This window comes from Pseudorasbora parva, chromosome 8 (genome assembly GCF_024679245.1).
Source record: "Pseudorasbora parva isolate DD20220531a chromosome 8, ASM2467924v1, whole genome shotgun sequence".
Lineage (NCBI taxonomy): Eukaryota > Metazoa > Chordata > Actinopteri > Cypriniformes > Gobionidae > Pseudorasbora > Pseudorasbora parva.
Window position 1 is genome coordinate 31,085,313 of NC_090179.1, and position 18,358 is coordinate 31,103,670.

Below are 18,358 nucleotides of genomic sequence, written 5' to 3' on the forward strand. Positions count from 1 at the left end.
GTGTGGGATTGAATCTGTGTTGTGGCAACATTGTTTTGTCTTTGTTTTTTTCCTCCTTTTGTGGCGACATGAACTCGTAAACATTGAACACTAAGATTCAGCAGGCCACTTTCAAAGACTTTGTTTGATTTGTGCATACTATTTAAGTGACTATTGTTTTTTGTGTTTCTTGTTTGCTTTACAATACATATTTTTGCATTTGAAATTGTGTGGAATGTATTTCATTATAAAATCATTATTTACTGGGATTAATTATATTTTCGTAACTGGTGGTTTGAGTTATTCTGGGTAAAATTGACTAACTTTAATCCTTTTGGTAGACTTTTGTCTACCTGGCGCCTGAAACAAATTATTTGAGTTATTTAGTTCAGGTAGCCACCGTTACAGAAGTGGTGCCCAAAAAGGGACCTTGAACATTAAAACAAATATATACATATATTTTTTGTTGTTGTTGTTGTTTGTTGGTGTGGGTGAATTAGTGAAACCTTTGTGGTGCATTCATAGAGTACATTTTGTTAAAGTGTGTGTGTGTGTGTGTGTGTGTGTGTGTGTGTGTGTGTGTGTGTGTGTGTGTGTGTGTGTGAGGAAAAAACAAAAAAGTGATTAATGTGTGTGCTTTTGCTATATTTGAATATTATATAGAGAAGACATTTAAAAGGGGTTCCTGTATGTGAATTATAATTGTATGATTGAAGATTTAAGGGTGGTAATTCAAGTCTGAATTAATACTTGAATACTTGGTGTGTTTTTATTAAATTGGGAAAATAAGTGTATTTTTGGGTAAATCTGTACAGTGAAAAAGGAAAAAAAAGAGAAACTGTGGAATTTGAACTCTGTACATCGTTTTTTGTTTTTTGTTTTTTTTAAATTACACCTTCAAATTCAATCAGCATACTCATTGTTTATTGATTGCTCACATAAAATTTTACATATATATTTTCATCTTCAGACATCCTAAGCAAACGTGGCCATGTCTGCAGACCCCTCCACTACGCCCTCTCCAACCACTTTTGTGGAAATTGAGCCACCTCCAGACACAGCAACCCCTGTCTGGCATCCGGAGCAACAACTTCAACAGCAACCTAGATTTTTCCCACCACCACATATTCCTACCTTTTATTCAACACCCACTCAGTTCAGCAGTGACCCATCCAGAGCCCATGTATGTTTTGTCTCTTCCATTCCAGATGGCAGTCTACCAGTCCAAGTGCCAACCTGGCAAGTAGGATCGGATCTCATGCAATTGTGCACCTCCCCTGAAGTTTCACCTCCATCTGCAGGAACACAACATGAGCTGCCTGGCTACCTCCCAACTCATGGAAATGATATTCAACATCTTTCAGTGCAAGTACCATGTAATTGGGAAAGCTTATTTGAGTTTGTGGGGAAAGTGGCCAGCAAATCGACGTAATCGTCAAAAAATATTCCTTTAAGTCCTCGCCACATGAAGATCACCCATTTCAACCAGGCAATGCCAGTGTCCCTGATATGAGTGGTCAATCCAAAAATCAAAGACAGCCTGCAAAGTTTTTTAATCAAAGCCTCTCACTATTGAGTTCTATTCCTCCACCACAACCTGAATGCCAGTCATCTTCACGTGCCATCGCAGATGTACAAACTTTAATTGATAGTGCTGTGAGCGAAGCCCACTTACTCCCTGCTGAGAAAATTAGACTGAGGCGAATCCTGGAGGTCAACCCTGAAGTGTGTTCTCTTCAACCAGGTCGTACTGATTTCCTCCAACACGCTATTTACATACAGCATCAAGTGCCCATTAAACAGAGGCCTTACCTCTGCATGTCCCCAGGTAAACAAGCAATGGTACAAGAACAACTCGTCGAGATGTTGAATGCAGGAATTGTGGAACCTTCATATTCTGGCTGGGCTTCCCCTGTCGTACTTGTTCCAAAAAAAAAGATGGCAGCCTTAGATTTTTTGTTGACTATCGAAAGCTTAATGCCATCACAGAAAATGATGCTTATCCAATTCCAAATATCACAGAGTTCCTTGAATCTCTTTCTGGTGCAGCCATTTTTTCAACAATTGATCTTAATAGCGGCTACTGGCAGGTGGCCATGGACCCCCAGAGTAAACTGAAGACAGCATTCATCACTCCACCAGGGTTGTTTCACTTTAAAGGGTTAGTTCACCCAAAAATGAAAATTATTTCATTATTTACTCACCCTCATGTCGTTGGACACCTGTAAAACCTTCGTTCATCTTCAGAACACAAATGAAGATATTTTTGTTGAAAGCTGATGGCTGAGAAAGGCTTCAAAAAGGCCTCCATTGGGATTCAGTACATTTCCACTGACCCACTCACAAGACCCATAAAAGGCACTAAAGACTTCGTTACAAATTCCATCTCACTACAGTGGCTGTACAATAATTGTACCAAGCGGCGAGAACAGTTTTTGTGTGCAAAAAAAATCAAAATAATGACTTTATCTGCCAAGATATTGTCTTCAGTGTAGGTCTCGGACGTGAACTCACGCGATAGCGGCGCTCCTCCTCTTCCGGGTCATGTATTCGCTATGATTCGAACGGTGGAGCTGCGTCATATTCTCGCGCATGAGTAGAGTTCACGTCAATAATTTGGTGGATTATATCGTTATTTTGATTTGTGCGCACAATAACTATTTTCGTCACATTGTAAAATTATTGTAAAGCAACTGTAGTGAGATAGACTTTGTAACGAAGTCTTTAGTGCCTTTTATGGGTCTTGTGAGTGGGTCAGTGGAAATATACTGAATGCCAATGGAGGCCTTTTTGAAGCCTTTCTCAGCCATCAGCTTTCAACAAAAATATCTTCATTTGTGTTCTGAAGGTGTTACAGGTGTCCAACGACATGAGGGTGATTAATTAATGAAATAATTTTCATTTTTGGGTGAACTAACCCTTTAATGTCATGCCCTTTGGGTTAAAAAATGCACCTGCAACATTCCAACGTTTAATGGAGACCATATTGGGAGAGAACCATTTGAGAACCAAGAGAACTAAGAACCATTTGCTTTGTATACATTGATGATATTATCATATATTCACCTTCAGAAGACCTCCAAACTGTTCTGCATAGACTGCAGGAAGCAGGCTTGACCATAAACCTAAAAAAGAGCAAGTTTTGCCTTAAAGAACTTTCCTTTTTGGGACATGTGGTTAGTATCAATGGTATCAAGGCAGATTCATCCAAAGTCGAGGCTATTAGATCTTACCCTGTATCCCGGAACATCAAAGAGGTTCAGCGTTTTCTTGGATTAGCGGGAGGGTACCACCGATTTGTCCCAGAATTCTCCAAGATCGCTGAACCCATTAATGCCTTGAAGAAAAAAGGACATTCTTTTCTCTGGTCTCCCCAATGCCAGGAAGCTTTTGAGAAATTGAAGGCACTCCTCACCTCACCTCCTATTTTAGGCCATCCAAATCTCCAGCTGCCTTTTATGGTGTATACAGATGCCAGTGACATCGGACTCGACGCTGTATTAACACAACGGAAAAACCAGGGACTGGAGGAAGTCATTGCATATGCAAGCCGCAGCCTTAACAAAGCTGAATCAAACTACTCTGCTACGGAGAAAGAATGCCTAGCAGTCGTATGGGCATTGGAAAAATGGCAGCATTACCTGGAGCACAAGATGTTCACGGTAGTCACTGATCATACTGCACTTCAGTGGGTCATGAGCTCCCCGAAAACCACCAGCCCTCTCATCAGGTGGGCCCTACGATTGCAAAGGTTTGATTTCATCATTGAATACCGAAAAGGCAACCTAAATGTAGCCCCTGATGCTTTGTCCAGGATTTCCCACTCACCTTGCTGCAGTTTGTACTCCAGCCAGAAAGACGATGTTGAGTTTCCAGTCTCCATTGTGTGCATTTGGGAGGAGCAACATAAAGATCCTGAAATTATATAGATGTTTAAAGCATTGGCAGAACGTGACAACCAGGATTTGAAAGACAGATATGAGATTGGGGAGGACGACCGATTGTATCATAAGACCCACCTGTCAGATGGCCAAGTCCACTACCGAGTGTACCTGCCTAGCAGTCTAAAACCAACAATCCTTCGACATTACCACTCTCATCCTTTAAGTGGCCATGCAGGTATCTATAAAACGTACCAGCGCCTGAAGGATGTTGTTTTTTGGCCAGGGATGTGGACCGAAATCAAACAACATGTTAAGTGCTTTTCAAAATGTCAAACACTAAAAAGCGAAAACCAGAAACCAGCAGGCAAGCTACAACCCATTACTGTAAAACAACCCAACAAAATGGTGGGGGTTGACTTCATGGGGCCATTGCTAAGCAGCACACAACGTCATGAGTACCTTCTGGTTTTTGTCGATTATTTCTCTCGCTGGGTTGAGTTTTTCCCGATGCGCACTGCTAAAGCCCACATTATAGCAAAGATTCTCAGAACTGAAATACTTACCCGGTGGGGTGTACCAAACTTTATCTTGTCTGACTGTGGTTCCCAAGTTGTTTCCTCGATCTTCCGAGAGCTGTGTGAAAAATGGAATGTTACTCAAAAATTAACAACTGCCTACCACCCTCAAACAAATATGACTGAGAGAGTTAACCGAACCCTGAAATGCATGATTGCCTCGTATGTGGATGACAACCACAAGAAGTGGGATCAATATTTACCTGAACTCCGCTTTGCAATTAACTCTGCTGTGCAAGAAAGCATTGGGATGTCCCCTGCAGCACTCCAAATGGAAAGGAAGCTGCAAAGTCCCATGGATAAAGTACTGCAGGGTAAGAATGTGTTACCATCGACTCCATCCTATGATGTTGTCCACCATCTAGCACAACTGAAATTGAAAGCAGAGGAGTGCTGTAAAAAAGCCACAAAAAAAGACAACTCAGGAGTTATAATAAAAACCGCAGAGAAGTCTCATATGAAGAGAAGAGCCGGGTTTGGTTAAGAAACTTCCCTCAGTCCAGTGCGCCCCGGCAACTTTAGTGCTAAACTATTTTTTATAAATCTCATCTCAGCTCTGCTTTTTTATATTGTCTTGACACACTGTAAGAGGGCAATTGATGTCCATTGTAGGTCCTCATGATGTAGAATAATAATGATTCTGTCCTTTATTATTAACTGAACAGCATCAAAACAAATGTCAAAATAAGAAAAATATGAACAAATACCAATAATAAATAATAAATCAATTTACCCAAAATTACTGAGAGATAAGAAACTTCCCTCATCCCATTACAGCCAGGTAATCAGGAAAGGACAGACTATAATCTTAAAACCAGATAAACAATTACATATAAGAAAGCTTTCCAAACCATGTGTTTTTTTAATGCCTGTGTGCTGCACATTTTAAACAAACATTTACAGTAACTCTCTCACTCTGAGTGGGTGTAGGGGATTCTTGACCCTTGATTTCAGTATTGTTTGTTTTGGGAAGCAGGTCAGTCACCTGTTTTTTTTGGTCCTGTGTATAGTTTGTTCAGACGATATGATGTGTACATTTTTACTATTTTCAACAGAAAAAAAAGTACAACAGCTCTTCTTTCAAAAATGCAATTCATATAAAACATATATTTTACATGGTTGAATCATTAATCAAATGATCAATACAAATGTTTTGAAGGACCTCCTTTAGCATGCGTCTCTTTAAAAGAGACGGTCCAGTTCATCTCATGACCTCGATGATCGCTCGTCATCATGGCTCTGAATATTAGCTGCTGTTGGAAATGGCTCCTTCTGCTCTCTTTCCTCCTGATCTGTGTCAATGGACAAACATCAGGGCCATAAGTGTTTAATGATTTGTGACAAGGAAGGTATTTTTCATTTTAAGTGGGCTAGGCAATATCAGGGCCCTATGCAGGGTTTTAAAATCAGTGATGTCCCACATTTTATGTAGTTATAGTAATTTCATGACGTGAATGTATAAGGCCCATTTGCCATATGTCTTTGTCTAGCTTAGTTTTGCTGTAATTACTGTTGGTGAGTTTTGATCTTATTTAGTTGTTTTGCCTATAAGTCGTGTCTTTGTATTTGTATTTAAATTAAAACTGCACTTGGGGTCTGAAAATGGACTTTGCTACAGAAAGCTATTGACCTATTTTCATCTAAAACTATATGGCACATTCATTTTGGCACAATTTGAATGTAGGCTAAGGCAGCAAACCTTTTGTGCAGCCATTCTGGGCTATAAAAGATATTCTAACGTTAATTGACATAAAAAGTGAGGAATCAGTCCTGGATTTTCACATTTTTAAGTGAAAGTTTTAATATTTCACATAACACTTTTATTAACACTTTTTTTTATTTTTTTATTAAGTGCCGTGTTAAAGACCCATAAGGTACATTGGGGTACAAATCTTTAATCACACGCATGTGCTATGAGTCTATCAGCCTGTATATTGTAATTTTTGTGAACCTTGATGCGAGGACACTTTGGGACTGTCCAGATGTGTAAAAAATCTGGAATATATGGTGCTTGATGGTATGTATAAGGCTTTTAGGATTCATTTTGCAAAGATCCCGTTATTTTATTGTTGAATGACAATTCTCAACCTCCTCTAATCACAGGCGGGTGATGTCATTCCAGCAAATTATAAAGCACACCTGAATCAAACACATTTAGCTTCTATGCTTTTAATGAAGTGCTCTATGTATATTGTCTGTCAGCTCTCTTAGTTGAAAAGAGATACTAAAAGAAGAATTTTTACCACACACAAAAGTTATACACTTATACTGACAAGAGTGGCACAAATGACGAGCGAACAGCAGTTTAGGAAGTGTGGTCATTCCAGCCCACACTACATCAAGGGGGGGGGGGGGGGCATGTTCTCGAGGAAGCTGACTGTGAGCACTGAGCATTTGCCGATGAAAATGCTGCGCTTCCGCTGAACGCTCTTTGAGGAGGGCGCATTGGCCAAGACCAAGAGCCTGCTGCTTGCCCAGAAACTGTCCCCGAGCCCGCTTTTTGCTCGGAGGCCATTCGTGAGCCCACTCTTAAGAACTGGAACTGTTCATGACCCTTGTTCCCTACCTGACCTCTCCCCAGACCCATGCCCACTACACTGGCTGCCAAACTCCCATTGAGACTATCACCATTATTTTGTTCCAATTTTTTACCCTGATTCCTGTCTTGTCAGAGTCTGATCTGCCTGTCCATCCAACCTCACTCAAGTCTCATGACCTGCCGGTCCTACTCGAGCTTCCTGCTCTGCTGGTCCTACTCAAGTCTCCTGCCCAGCCATCCCCAGTCAAGCATTCAAACCCACCTGATCCACCCTGGCCCTCAGCCAGGACACCAGATCCACCAGAGCCCGCCTGGTCCGTCCCTCCCTGGCCCTCTGCCAGGACTCCAGTTCTGCCAGAGTCACCCTGGTCTGTCCCTCCAGTCCCACCCTGGCCCTGTGCCAGAACTCCAGATTCACTGCAGCCCACTTGGACTGTCCCTCCTGCACTGCCCTGGTCATCTGCCAGGGTTCCTGATTGTCCAGAGTCACCCGGGTGTGTCCCTCTGGCTCTGCCCTGGCCTTCTGCTGGGACTCCAGACCTGCCTAAGTCTCCTTGGCTCAACCCTCCCGTCCTTCCTTGGTCCCATTTTGAGATGTTCTGAGCTGTCCTTCTGGCTCTGACTTGGCTCCCCTCTGTGTTTTTCTTGTGTCCTGACCTCGGAGTCCTAGACTTCGGTCTAGTCTGGTTTCAGTTTTGTGTCGGGATTTGGACATTCAATGCTCAGAGTGTTTGTCTTGTCTTGGGTAAGCACACAGCTTTGAGCATGCTCGAGCTGCATGCTCTTCTGTCCTTGTGAGCTTTGTGTGCGAAGCGTGGTGCTCAGATCCCAGCACTTCTGTGGGTTTTGGTTTTGTGTGGTGGTTCGGACATTAATGCTCCACATGTTTGTTTTCTGTCTTGTCATGTGAGTGTGTGCGCTTCTGTCCGTGTGTTGTGTTCTGTGTTGCACGCGGTTTGTGTTTACTACGGCCATGCGCTTTCATGTTTTGTTTGGTGTTGTGTAGCATGCAGTTGGTGTTTTTCACTGGCTGTGTGTTTTCATGTTGTCCTGTTTTGTGTGAACATGCAGCTTATGACGTCTCATTAGCTACATGTTTATGTCATGTTTTGTTAGAGCACATGGCTTGTCATGTGTTTCTTTGTCCCATGTGCTCATGTCGATTGTCTATTCCTGCCCACCTGATTACTGTTTAATTTAGCCCACCTTTCTTCCTCGTTATCCTCTTTTGTTTGCTCTCTATTTAGTCACCTTGTGTTTGCAGTCCTGTGCTGGATCGTTGTCGAACATTCCTCCTGGTTTTCTGCTCCTGAAGTCAATTCAAATCCAGCTAAGTCTAGTCAAGATTTTTTTTGTTTGTCTTGCTTTATTTTACAATAAAAGCACATTTCCTCTGCATTTCTGAGTCCTCACTCATCCCTTCAACCAACCCTGACAGAAGCAGATTAGACGAGCGCTTTCTGCCTGCACACTCTGCTCAGCCCCCATGTCAGGGCTTGCCATTCTTTCCCGAGGTATGGAGGTCATGGAAACGTCCGGTTTCCTCTAGAATTTCCAGTCCCCAAACATCCACCTATAGTAATTGGGACTGAAAAAAACATGGTTATGACGCCGAGGGTGAAAGGGTCGTTTGTGAGCCATCTCTCTCCCGTGTCGGCATCGTCCATCAAAGTCCAGACATTGCTCACTAAGCGCCAATAAGAGCCACTTCTGCGCTGGTGGGCAAAGAATATTCGGCAGCAGGTAAGGCTGCAGCTTGTCTTCATACAATGGCTATTGTGCAAGCCTACCAGGCTAACCAGCTAAAAGGCCTGGGGGAAAGTGAGCAGAAAGGAGCTGATGTTGTTCGCAATCCTGAGCTAATTTAACTCTCTGTGCCACCAAGGAGATGGCCAGATCAGTCAGCAGTTCTATGGCAGCCCTGGTGGCCACAGAGAGGCATTTCTGGATAAATTTAATTGAAATATAGGAGAAAGACAAAAGCTTTCTGCTGGAACACCCGCTGTCTCCTGAAGGCCTGTTCTGTGATATATATATATATATATATATATATATATATATATATATATATATATATATATATATATATATACAATTTCTAATGTCTGTGAGACAAGTAGCCTGTATGCTGAGTTTTAGTTTATTTATGAGACCGCTCCAGTTCATGTGCAACACAAATGATCGCTCCGTCACGGGATGTCTGCTATATTATTTATTAAAGCTTAATTATTAAATTCAGGCAAATGATGAAACATTTAGGCTATTAAAAAAAAGATACAATTTATACAAAGCTTTCTACAAAACAAAACTTAATGAAGTGGTTAATTTTCTGACTCAATGTCTTTGACATATATTGCACATCTGTGCTCGTTTTATAATCAATATAGCCTAGATGAAATTTAAAAATAACATTATAATATTTAAACATAACTATAAAACAAAATACATTGTTTGGCTGAAAAGCCTATCTTCTAGGAGGAGCTCCTCCTTTCCTGTCGGCGCCGATAAAATGTTTGCGCAACGAGGACGTTCATTTGGTGAATTTGCCTCGAGTATAGTTGGTGCTGCAGATAGTAATCCCATAATATTAAGAGTATTGGCAACGATATGTGTCTGTTCATTCATTCTTGTCAAAGTTACGCTGAATTGACAACACACTGACGTCAGACGCACGTCCGCTAACAAACCAATCTATGTTAAGATGCAGCCCACATAGATGATGACAAGAGGACTGCAGTGCGTCATGTAAAGTTCTTTGGTGCGCTGACATAACTGCAATGTGAAAGCAAACCAAAACGAACCAAATGTCCAATCACAAACTTTGGTTCGGACCTTGGTGCGGACTTTCAGATGTGAAAACGCTCTAAAGGTGGGGTAAGTGTTATTTCAAAACCGTTTTAGAAAAGGACTCGGCCGAGTGGAATAACAAATTTGTAGCCAATCAGCAGGTATGGGGCGTGTCTATGGTGAGAAGAGAGGCTCAGTGCATCTCATTATTCAAAACACACGAGTCACACAGGACAGACATTAGCCAAGAAAGAACAAATATATGCTGGATTTTGCTTGAATGTGCTTGAGTGTCATGTTCGCTTGTTTGTCCATCTTGCGATCGTATGGTCGCTCACTTCAGCAATGACAAAGACCCGATCATTTCCACACCGTATGGAGCATCTAAATCCCCCTCAGTGTTTCAAGGTTTCAAGCTTCAGCTCACAAAATGTGTCCAACAGGTAAGATACTATACTCCTAATATATATTTGTTTCCTATTTTCATCTATATAACCCATCCAGTCATAATTGTAATATGTTGTTAGCTGGACTATAGAGCTAACGTTATCGAGTTGTTCATGAGAACGGTTTGTGTTTTTGTGATCGCTATAACTCTAATCTGGTCATAATTGTATTATGTCGTTAGTTGGACTGTCAGCTCGTGTTCTATCGAGTTGTTCATGAGACCGGTTTGTGTTTTTGTGATCGCTATAACTCTAATCTGGTCATAATTGTATTATGTCGTTAGTTGGACTGTCGGCTTGTGTTCTATCGAGTTGTTCATGAGACCGGTTTGTGTTTTTGTGATGAAAGGGGTGACTTTTTCATTGAATATTCGACCTGGATTAGTTACACACAGATGTAAATGTATCTCCGACCAATATAGGTTCACATGCCTAGTGGATAGCCAGTGCTCTCAGATGCAGCCCTCAAAGGGTAAGATGGATCTGAGGACCATCATTATCTTCTAAGAAGGCTGCATTGAAGTGACCCTGATGCCAGTCGTGTCAGGGTCATGAGGGTAATCCTCTCCAAAGGCAGGCGGTGTTCACCTCAGCATACGGTGCAAGCCTCCCTTCAGTGCCCTGAGAGGGTCGACCCACCAACCCTGCCGCAATGTCGGGCCGTGGGGGGGGCCTTCGCAAGTCATCTGCAAGTCAAGTCATCTCTCACTCCATGCTGTTTCACCGTTTCAGGACGCTGCGGTTCTGGTTTGTCTCATATAAAGACTCATATTTCCACGTATCCATCCTTCCGCAGCACAGGAAGTTCCTGAGGTTCGTTTTGAGGGGAGAAGCATACCAATTTCAGATCATTCCCCTCTGTCTAACATTGGCACCCCACACCTTTACAAAATGTGTAGATGCAGCTTTGGTTCCCATGCCCGTGCAGAATCTCCGTGCAGAACTGGCTAAATCTAGCGCAGTCAGCTCAGATGACAGTTCAAGATGTGTTTCTAATGCACATAAGTAAGCTGGGGCTGAGACTCGAAAAAAAGTGTTCTTTCTCCGGCACAGAGAATTACACATCTGGGTGTAAGTTGGAATTTGTTCACTATGCAGGGATTACTATCAGAACCGCATATAGGGTTGATTCTCTCAGCAGTGAAAGGGTTGAAGCTAGACCAGTCACTCACTGTCAAACAGTTTCAGAGACTGTTGAAAACTATTGCCATTTTAGTCTTTAAGCAGCCTTATCTTGTCTACATTATGCTTTTATTGTGATGACTATAAACGATATGCTTTCGTGCTGTGCTGCTATGTTTGCCAGTGATTCTATGATTTTCTGGGACCGGGAAATGATTGAAATGGTTATAGTGTTTAAATAACATTTTCCAAAGACGCACAAAAGTATGAACCTGGCGTCCTCCATTCTTTCCGACAACAAAGCACCTGAACACAACAAGCTCATAATCACGACTTCTGAAGTGGGAAGTAGGAAACCTTCGATAGCACGTGAAGGCAGCATTATTGCTGTATGTGCTGTTTGATGCCTTAACTCTTAGAAACCCAAATGAGTTTTAATTAGCAGAGATTATTTATTTATCTGTGTTCATCTGAGGAAATAAAGTCGTATACATCTCGGATGTCATGAGGGTAAAAGACGAGTAAACGGAGGACATTTCTGCGTGCACTGTATTTTCAGTGTAATAGTTGTAGAAAAGCTGTGGGATCCTTCTTAAGATCTGTGGCAAGAAAGAAAAAGAAGATGAACAAGAGGAGGATGAAGCCATGCAAGAGAAATTAATGTTCTAAATCTGTTAAAAAAATTTTTTTTTTAAATTTTTTAAATAAAGGTTTCTGAGTGATATCAGATTGTATTTGTGTTTTTATTGTACTTACCCTGTAACTACATGAAACAAGAGGGGAACAAGAGCCACTTTAAATTAAAGCCCACACTTTCATACTTACCACGTAACTACACGGATAATTACCCCTTAATTAAAAAAATACTTACAGTATAATTACCACTTAATTAAAAAATACTTACAGTATAAATAATTTGTAAATTTTCCTGATAGTTACCCCTTTATTCCCCCAATATTACATATTGTTCACATATACTTACTTTATAGACTATAATTACCGAAACTTATGCTGTAAATTCACTTTAATTATGCAATACTTTCTGGGCCGCCTTAAATAACAATTAATATCAGATTGCAGAAATTATCTTGCATATTTACCATTACACAACAGATTTAAGGTGACTTTCAGTAGGCATGTTTAGTCGTATTGTGTAGGCGGCAGATAACTTACAAATGCAAACTCTAGCTTACAGTAACTCTCACTCTCAATTTGAGCGGGTGTGTGTGTGCCACTGGATGTTCGGCCCCACTATTTGTCTACATGGAGTTAAAGGTCAGTAGCTGTGCTTTACTCTGTAGATGAGGAAAAAAAATATTTAGAAAAAGTTACCTGGTTGCCTTAAAATTTTGAGTTAATTGAAATTGAAATTTTGAGCTAATACAATGAACATTTTTTGAGATTCGACAACCTTTATTAAAATATTACTAAAAGATTTTTTAAGCATATTGGGTAATTGTGTGTGTTTTATTTCTGATGATGCAGTGAAACATGCCAAATAGTGCTATTTTCATGATTTATCACATTTTTTATGTGGTTCAGATACAAAAATATTTTGAGTTTCTATTTATTAAACAAATTTCCTTCATTATATCAACTCAAATTTTTAATTTCAATAAACTCACAATTTTAAGGCAACCAGGTTACTTACTTTTTTAAGTTAAACCAACAAAAAACAACCAAATTTTTTTTACAGTGAGAAGTTTGTTTTCAGAAGATCACATGTGCACTTATACTGTGTACTTTAAAGATCTCAGATTATATATCGCATCATGTTATTGACTACTAAGATCTGAACTTTTCAGTTTTTCTTTTTTCACTGCAAATAAAAAGACTATTTAGAATATTTAGATTTTTTTTACATGCTTGGATATTGGTTGGATATTCCAACATGTGTATTCTATTTTGTGCAAGAGTAAAGTTTTTGCATGGCTTTTCTTGAACTGAGCCTGCTTGTATTTATCAAACTCATTTATCACTCATTTTTGGACAAAAAAAGAAGAAGCATATTATGACAGACTGTTGAACTGCATTGCCTACATGGTTGAATCATTAATCAGATGATCAATACAAATGTTTTGAAGGACCTCCTTTAGCATGAGTCTCTTTAAAAGAGACGGTCCAGTTCATCTCATGACCTCGATGATCGCTCGTCACCATGGCTCTGAATATTAGCTGCTGTTGGAAATGGCTCCTTCTGCTCTCTTTCCTCCTGATCTGTGTCAATGGACAAACACCAGGGCCGTAAGTAACACTTTCTGCTGAGGAAGGCACTGTTTTACTTTCTAAATGTGATAAATTATTAGTCCGACATTAGTCATAAATTATTAGTCCGACATTATTCTTGATGGTTTCTCCTGTATTTATTTAACTGATCTGTGTTGCACATCAGAGGTTTGCTGTTTGAAAGACAAATGAAGGCATGTATAAGATAATTTATATTTAACGACAGTGTATTTTTAAGAGAAATATTGTTCTAAATAAACATGCAAAAATAAAGAAAGTCACTAGACTTCATTACACAGCTTGCCCTTGTATTGTCATTTCTTGATCAATAGCAAATTAACCGTCTTGATTTTCACTTCCAGTTGAATTTTTATTGTTTCTTATTGTTTCTAACCATTATTGAAAGATCATTATCTCTCGACAGGTCTTTCGTGGTGACGTTTCCTGCCGTGATCGAGTCGGGATCTAAGGCCAAACTGTGTGCAAGTCTTCTCAAGCCCAATGAAAGCCTTGTCATGAACATTCATCTGGTTCATGGTAACCAGAGCACTTTACTGCTAGAGGAGAAAGTTGAGGAAGAGTTTCATCGCTGCTTTAACTTTAAGGTTTGCCATCAAAACATACACATGATAAATATGATCAAATATTTTTCATCATAATGCAGCTAGTTTTCATGATGGCAGGTTGTGAGTACAGTATATTATTTATTTCATCAGGCTCCTCTGGTTGAAGGAGAATCACTGCAGAAAATAAAGGTTGAACTTCAGGGAGAGACTTTCAAGATGACTGAAGAGAGAAAAGTGTTGTTCAAGCATTACGATCCTCTGACCTTTATCCAGACTGATAAACCCATCTATATTCCAGGACAGACAGGTGAGCTGTCAATGTCTTCAGTAAATAATGCTTGTGTCACTGACATCCCTGATCACAGCTGATGTAACACTCATACATTAAATAACGCATGTTATAATCATGCTATGAACTGATGTACCATAGGTCAAAAATGACAAATGTTTGATAAATCCAGCAGATGATAAAAGAAGTAAACAGATCAATCGATTTACAAACTTATAAACAGAAAAGAGGAGCAGCAGAAAAGATAAGGAAAGCAGATAAGGATGAGTAGCTTTGGAAACATGAATGGTCAAAGTGTGCACTCTGAAAAATTATTGGTAAAAAACAATCCAATGTTGGGTCAAATATGGACTAACCCAGCAATTGGATTGTTTTAACACAGTGATTGGGTTGTCTTAAGCTAATATTTAACCCAACCGCAGGATTAAAACAACCCAATTGCTGGGTTAGTCCATATTTGACCCAACATTGGGTTAAAACAACCCAGCATTTTTTAGAGTTTGTGTTTGAACAATCCCCTCACATTCAAACATAATATTCAGACTAAATACGGTAATAACAAATTTGAATTCAATTCAAAAGTGTGTCCCTTACATAAGAGCTGAAGATGTCAAAAGTGGAGTTTTTTAATAAACATTTCTATTTTACAGTGAACTTCAGAGTTGTTACCATGGATACAAACTTTGCACCCCTTGATCAGCAGGTCTGATGTGTTTTTTCCTCTTCTCACTTGCATTGTTGAATACACATTTAATGAATAAACACATTTTTGGTTTTAATTTTTAATTTGCTCTTTTACAGTATAGTACAGTGCTTCTTGAGGTAAGAACACAAAACCTTCTGTGCAGTCATAAACAGCTTTTAAATCTTAACACTTTATAAATTCTATAAGATTTGGATTTTTTTTTTTATTTAGGCTTATTACACATTTCTTCATTGATAGTCAGGTTATGTGTTGCTGACTGTAACTACATATCTGTACTGTGTCTTTGGTATTAAACAGGACAGTCAAGGTAACCGGATCGGTCAATGGACAAATGTTTCTTCAACAAGATGGATTTTGCAGCGTTCTTATGAATTAAACCCAGAGGCCCGTCAAGGCATGTACAAACTGAAGGCTTTTATTGGAGACAGGATGATCTCACATGATTTTGAGGTGAAAAAATATGGTAAGTCATAAAAACAAACAGTTTGCAGTTGCATGAGAAGAGTTTCAATAATGTTTGTATATTAATATCTATTTTGACTACTAATAACTCTAATTTCTGACTTTTGGCTTCTAGTTTTGCCTAAGTTTGACGTAACTGTAAAAAGTCCAAAGCAAGTAACTGTTGAAGAAGAGGAACTGATAATTGAGGTTTGCGGAAGGTGAATGGTTTATTTTATTTCCTGCATTAAGAGAGGAGTGTTTTCTTCCATTCTTTGTACAATTAAGTTACTTTGATTTAATTGTTAATTGTATTTTAAATCTGGAGTCAATTACTGTAGCCCTAATCCTTATATATCAGTTGCTTAACTCAACCCTGGGCTGTAGATCAGTTGCTTGTACCTTTTTCACAGACACACTTACGGACAGCCTGTACCTGGGAAATCATGGGTGAAAGTGTGTCGTAATCATTTTTTCTACAGTTACTCTCAAACCAATCGAGTGTGTTTAGAGGAAACTATTGAGGTGTGTGACTTAAATAAAGGAACATTATCTTTCCTCTATTTATACAATTAAAACACTCTTTGGTTATTATGCTATGTTTTTTTTTTCATTCATTATATTTAGTTAAAAAAGACAGGCTGCTCCATCCATACCATAAATACATCAGTCTTACTGAACGCCAAACTAAATGAAAGGCTGCAGAATTTTCTTGATGTTGAGGCAATGGTTACAGAAGAAGGAACAGGTGAGCTGCTGGATTTGGTCCTGCCAGATCATGCTACATTTCTTCAAATGTTTGATATTTTACTTTTATTTCATTAACTGTTTATTTTGGTGTTTTTACTATTTACAGAGATCACAATGAGGAAATTTGAATCTGTAACTCTCACTTATGAAATCGGTAAAGCCACATTTACTGAGCTGCCCAAAACATATGAACATGGATCAGTTATAGAAGGAAAAGTAAGACTAAAATGAGTTTGTCTCAGTTTATTAACACCATTAATATGTACAGAATTATTTCTTAATGCATTCCTTCTAAATCTCATTTTTAACAGATCAAAGTCTCAAATTTCAAAGGCGCACCAGTTCAAAACAAAGAGGTTTATCTTATGGAGGGTCACACCTGGTCCCCAAACCTGCTCCTAAATCTGACTACAGACAGCGATGGACTGGCCAGCTTCTCTTTTAATACATCCAGTCATTCTAAAAGTGATATTAATCTGATTGTAAGAGAGTTTGTTAGTTTTCTTTTGTGTTCCCTGAATAGTTCAATTTCATGAGTTATTTCTGATTATCCAGGCAAGTGTCTATAAAGGGGGACGTTATTATGGCCACAACACGCCTTACTTCTCTACTGAAGAAATATCAGTTCAGCTCTTCCAGCCTTCCACTCCATACACCTCAACACTAAGTGAATTGATTATAGAGAATACTGAGCAACCATTAAAGTGTGGCTCTGATTTTAAAGCCACCATCAAGTATTATTTTGTTGAAGAGACTGTTGAAGACTTCAAAACTGACATAGTCTATATGGTGAGAACATGTGCAGTATGGACATTATTACAGAGATGTTTTTATTTAACAGTAATATTTGGCTGCACTAGTCAGTTTGTTATCAGTGTCATCTGTCTGTTTCAGATTTTGTCCAAAGGAGTGATCGTTCATCATGGATATGAGAAGGTTGAAGTGAAGTCTTCAAATGGAGTAGCAACTGGCACAGTGTCATTCAAACTGTCTGTTAGTGCAGATCTGGCTCCTGTTCTGCAGATTCTGGCATACTGTGTTCTGCCCAGTGAAAATGTTGTTGCTATTAGCAAAAAATTTGACACTGAAAAGTGTTTCAAAAACAAGGTATGTATTGTAGCTTTAGAAATGAGCCTCTTTAAACTGTATTACTGACTCCGTTCTAAAATAAATCCCATTCACTGTTCTCACAGGTGTCTCTGCAGTTTTCTCCTGATAAAGCAGTTCCTGGTGAGAAAAACACTCTCCAGCTCTCAGCTCAGCCTGGCTCACTGTGCGGCCTCAGTGCTGTAGATCAGAGCGTCCTGATCCTGAAGTCAGGTAAACGTCTGGATGTTGACAAGGTGAGATGCTTTTTGAGATTCAGTATTGATTAACTGCGTCTTTATGGTGGAAATCTACAGTGTGAATCTATTGATAACAGTCGTTAGGCATTACTGCAATGATCCATCAGTGTTTAAGCTGACATCCCAAACTCAGGAGATTTAACATTAATCGTCATTCTTTCTCATCAAAATTAAAGTTTTGTTGGAAAATACAGTAATTATTTAGAAATCATACTGATTCCCGTCACAGATCTTCAACCTGCTGCCAGTGCAATCGGGGTCAGATTATCTATATAATGATGAAGATGAGCGTGAGTGTCTGCATGTGAGACCCCGTCGAGCTGTGCCGACAGACAACGCTTTTGAATCCTTAAAGGTAACAGGTGGATTATATGTGTCAGTACAGTAGATAATGATTGGGAGAGGATATACTGCACATGCTGCATTAAAAAGCCCTCTTGGTTATATTGACAATTAAAAGTATTTGTATTTTCATGACTTTTATTGTGGATCATCATTGTCATTTGACAGAGAGTGGGATTGAAGATGGCAACAAATCTGTTTGTGCGAGCCCCTCAATGTCTGTCATACAGAGGCTTGATGTATCACCAATTTATAGGTACATGAGCCATTATTTCAATCCTATATAATGATGTAAAGTTTAAATATGTAGGTGCTTATTTTGAAATTCTATTTTTATTATATTTCAAAATGTTTAATTAC

General features: G+C 39.4%; 1 protein-coding gene across 1 annotated transcript in view; it reads left to right on the top strand.

The window, feature by feature from the left end:
* Positions 1-12,480: 12,480 nt before the first annotated feature.
* Positions 12,481-18,358, top strand: part of LOC137084595 (alpha-2-macroglobulin-like) — a 57,381-nt gene continuing 51,503 nt past the window's right edge. The window contains exons 1-17 of the mRNA XM_067450889.1: positions 12,481-12,607; positions 13,417-13,576; positions 13,983-14,163; positions 14,275-14,431; positions 15,064-15,116; positions 15,215-15,235; positions 15,417-15,582; positions 15,697-15,781; positions 15,974-16,085; positions 16,188-16,308; positions 16,417-16,526; positions 16,622-16,792; positions 16,866-17,099; positions 17,205-17,417; positions 17,504-17,653; positions 17,886-18,011; positions 18,167-18,254. Of these exons, the coding sequence (XP_067306990.1) occupies positions 13,491-13,576; positions 13,983-14,163; positions 14,275-14,431; positions 15,064-15,116; positions 15,215-15,235; positions 15,417-15,582; positions 15,697-15,781; positions 15,974-16,085; positions 16,188-16,308; positions 16,417-16,526; positions 16,622-16,792; positions 16,866-17,099; positions 17,205-17,417; positions 17,504-17,653; positions 17,886-18,011; positions 18,167-18,254 (2,074 nt within the window). The 5' untranslated portion in view covers positions 12,481-12,607; positions 13,417-13,490. The remainder of the gene's footprint in view (positions 12,608-13,416; positions 13,577-13,982; positions 14,164-14,274; positions 14,432-15,063; positions 15,117-15,214; positions 15,236-15,416; positions 15,583-15,696; positions 15,782-15,973; positions 16,086-16,187; positions 16,309-16,416; positions 16,527-16,621; positions 16,793-16,865; positions 17,100-17,204; positions 17,418-17,503; positions 17,654-17,885; positions 18,012-18,166; positions 18,255-18,358) is intronic.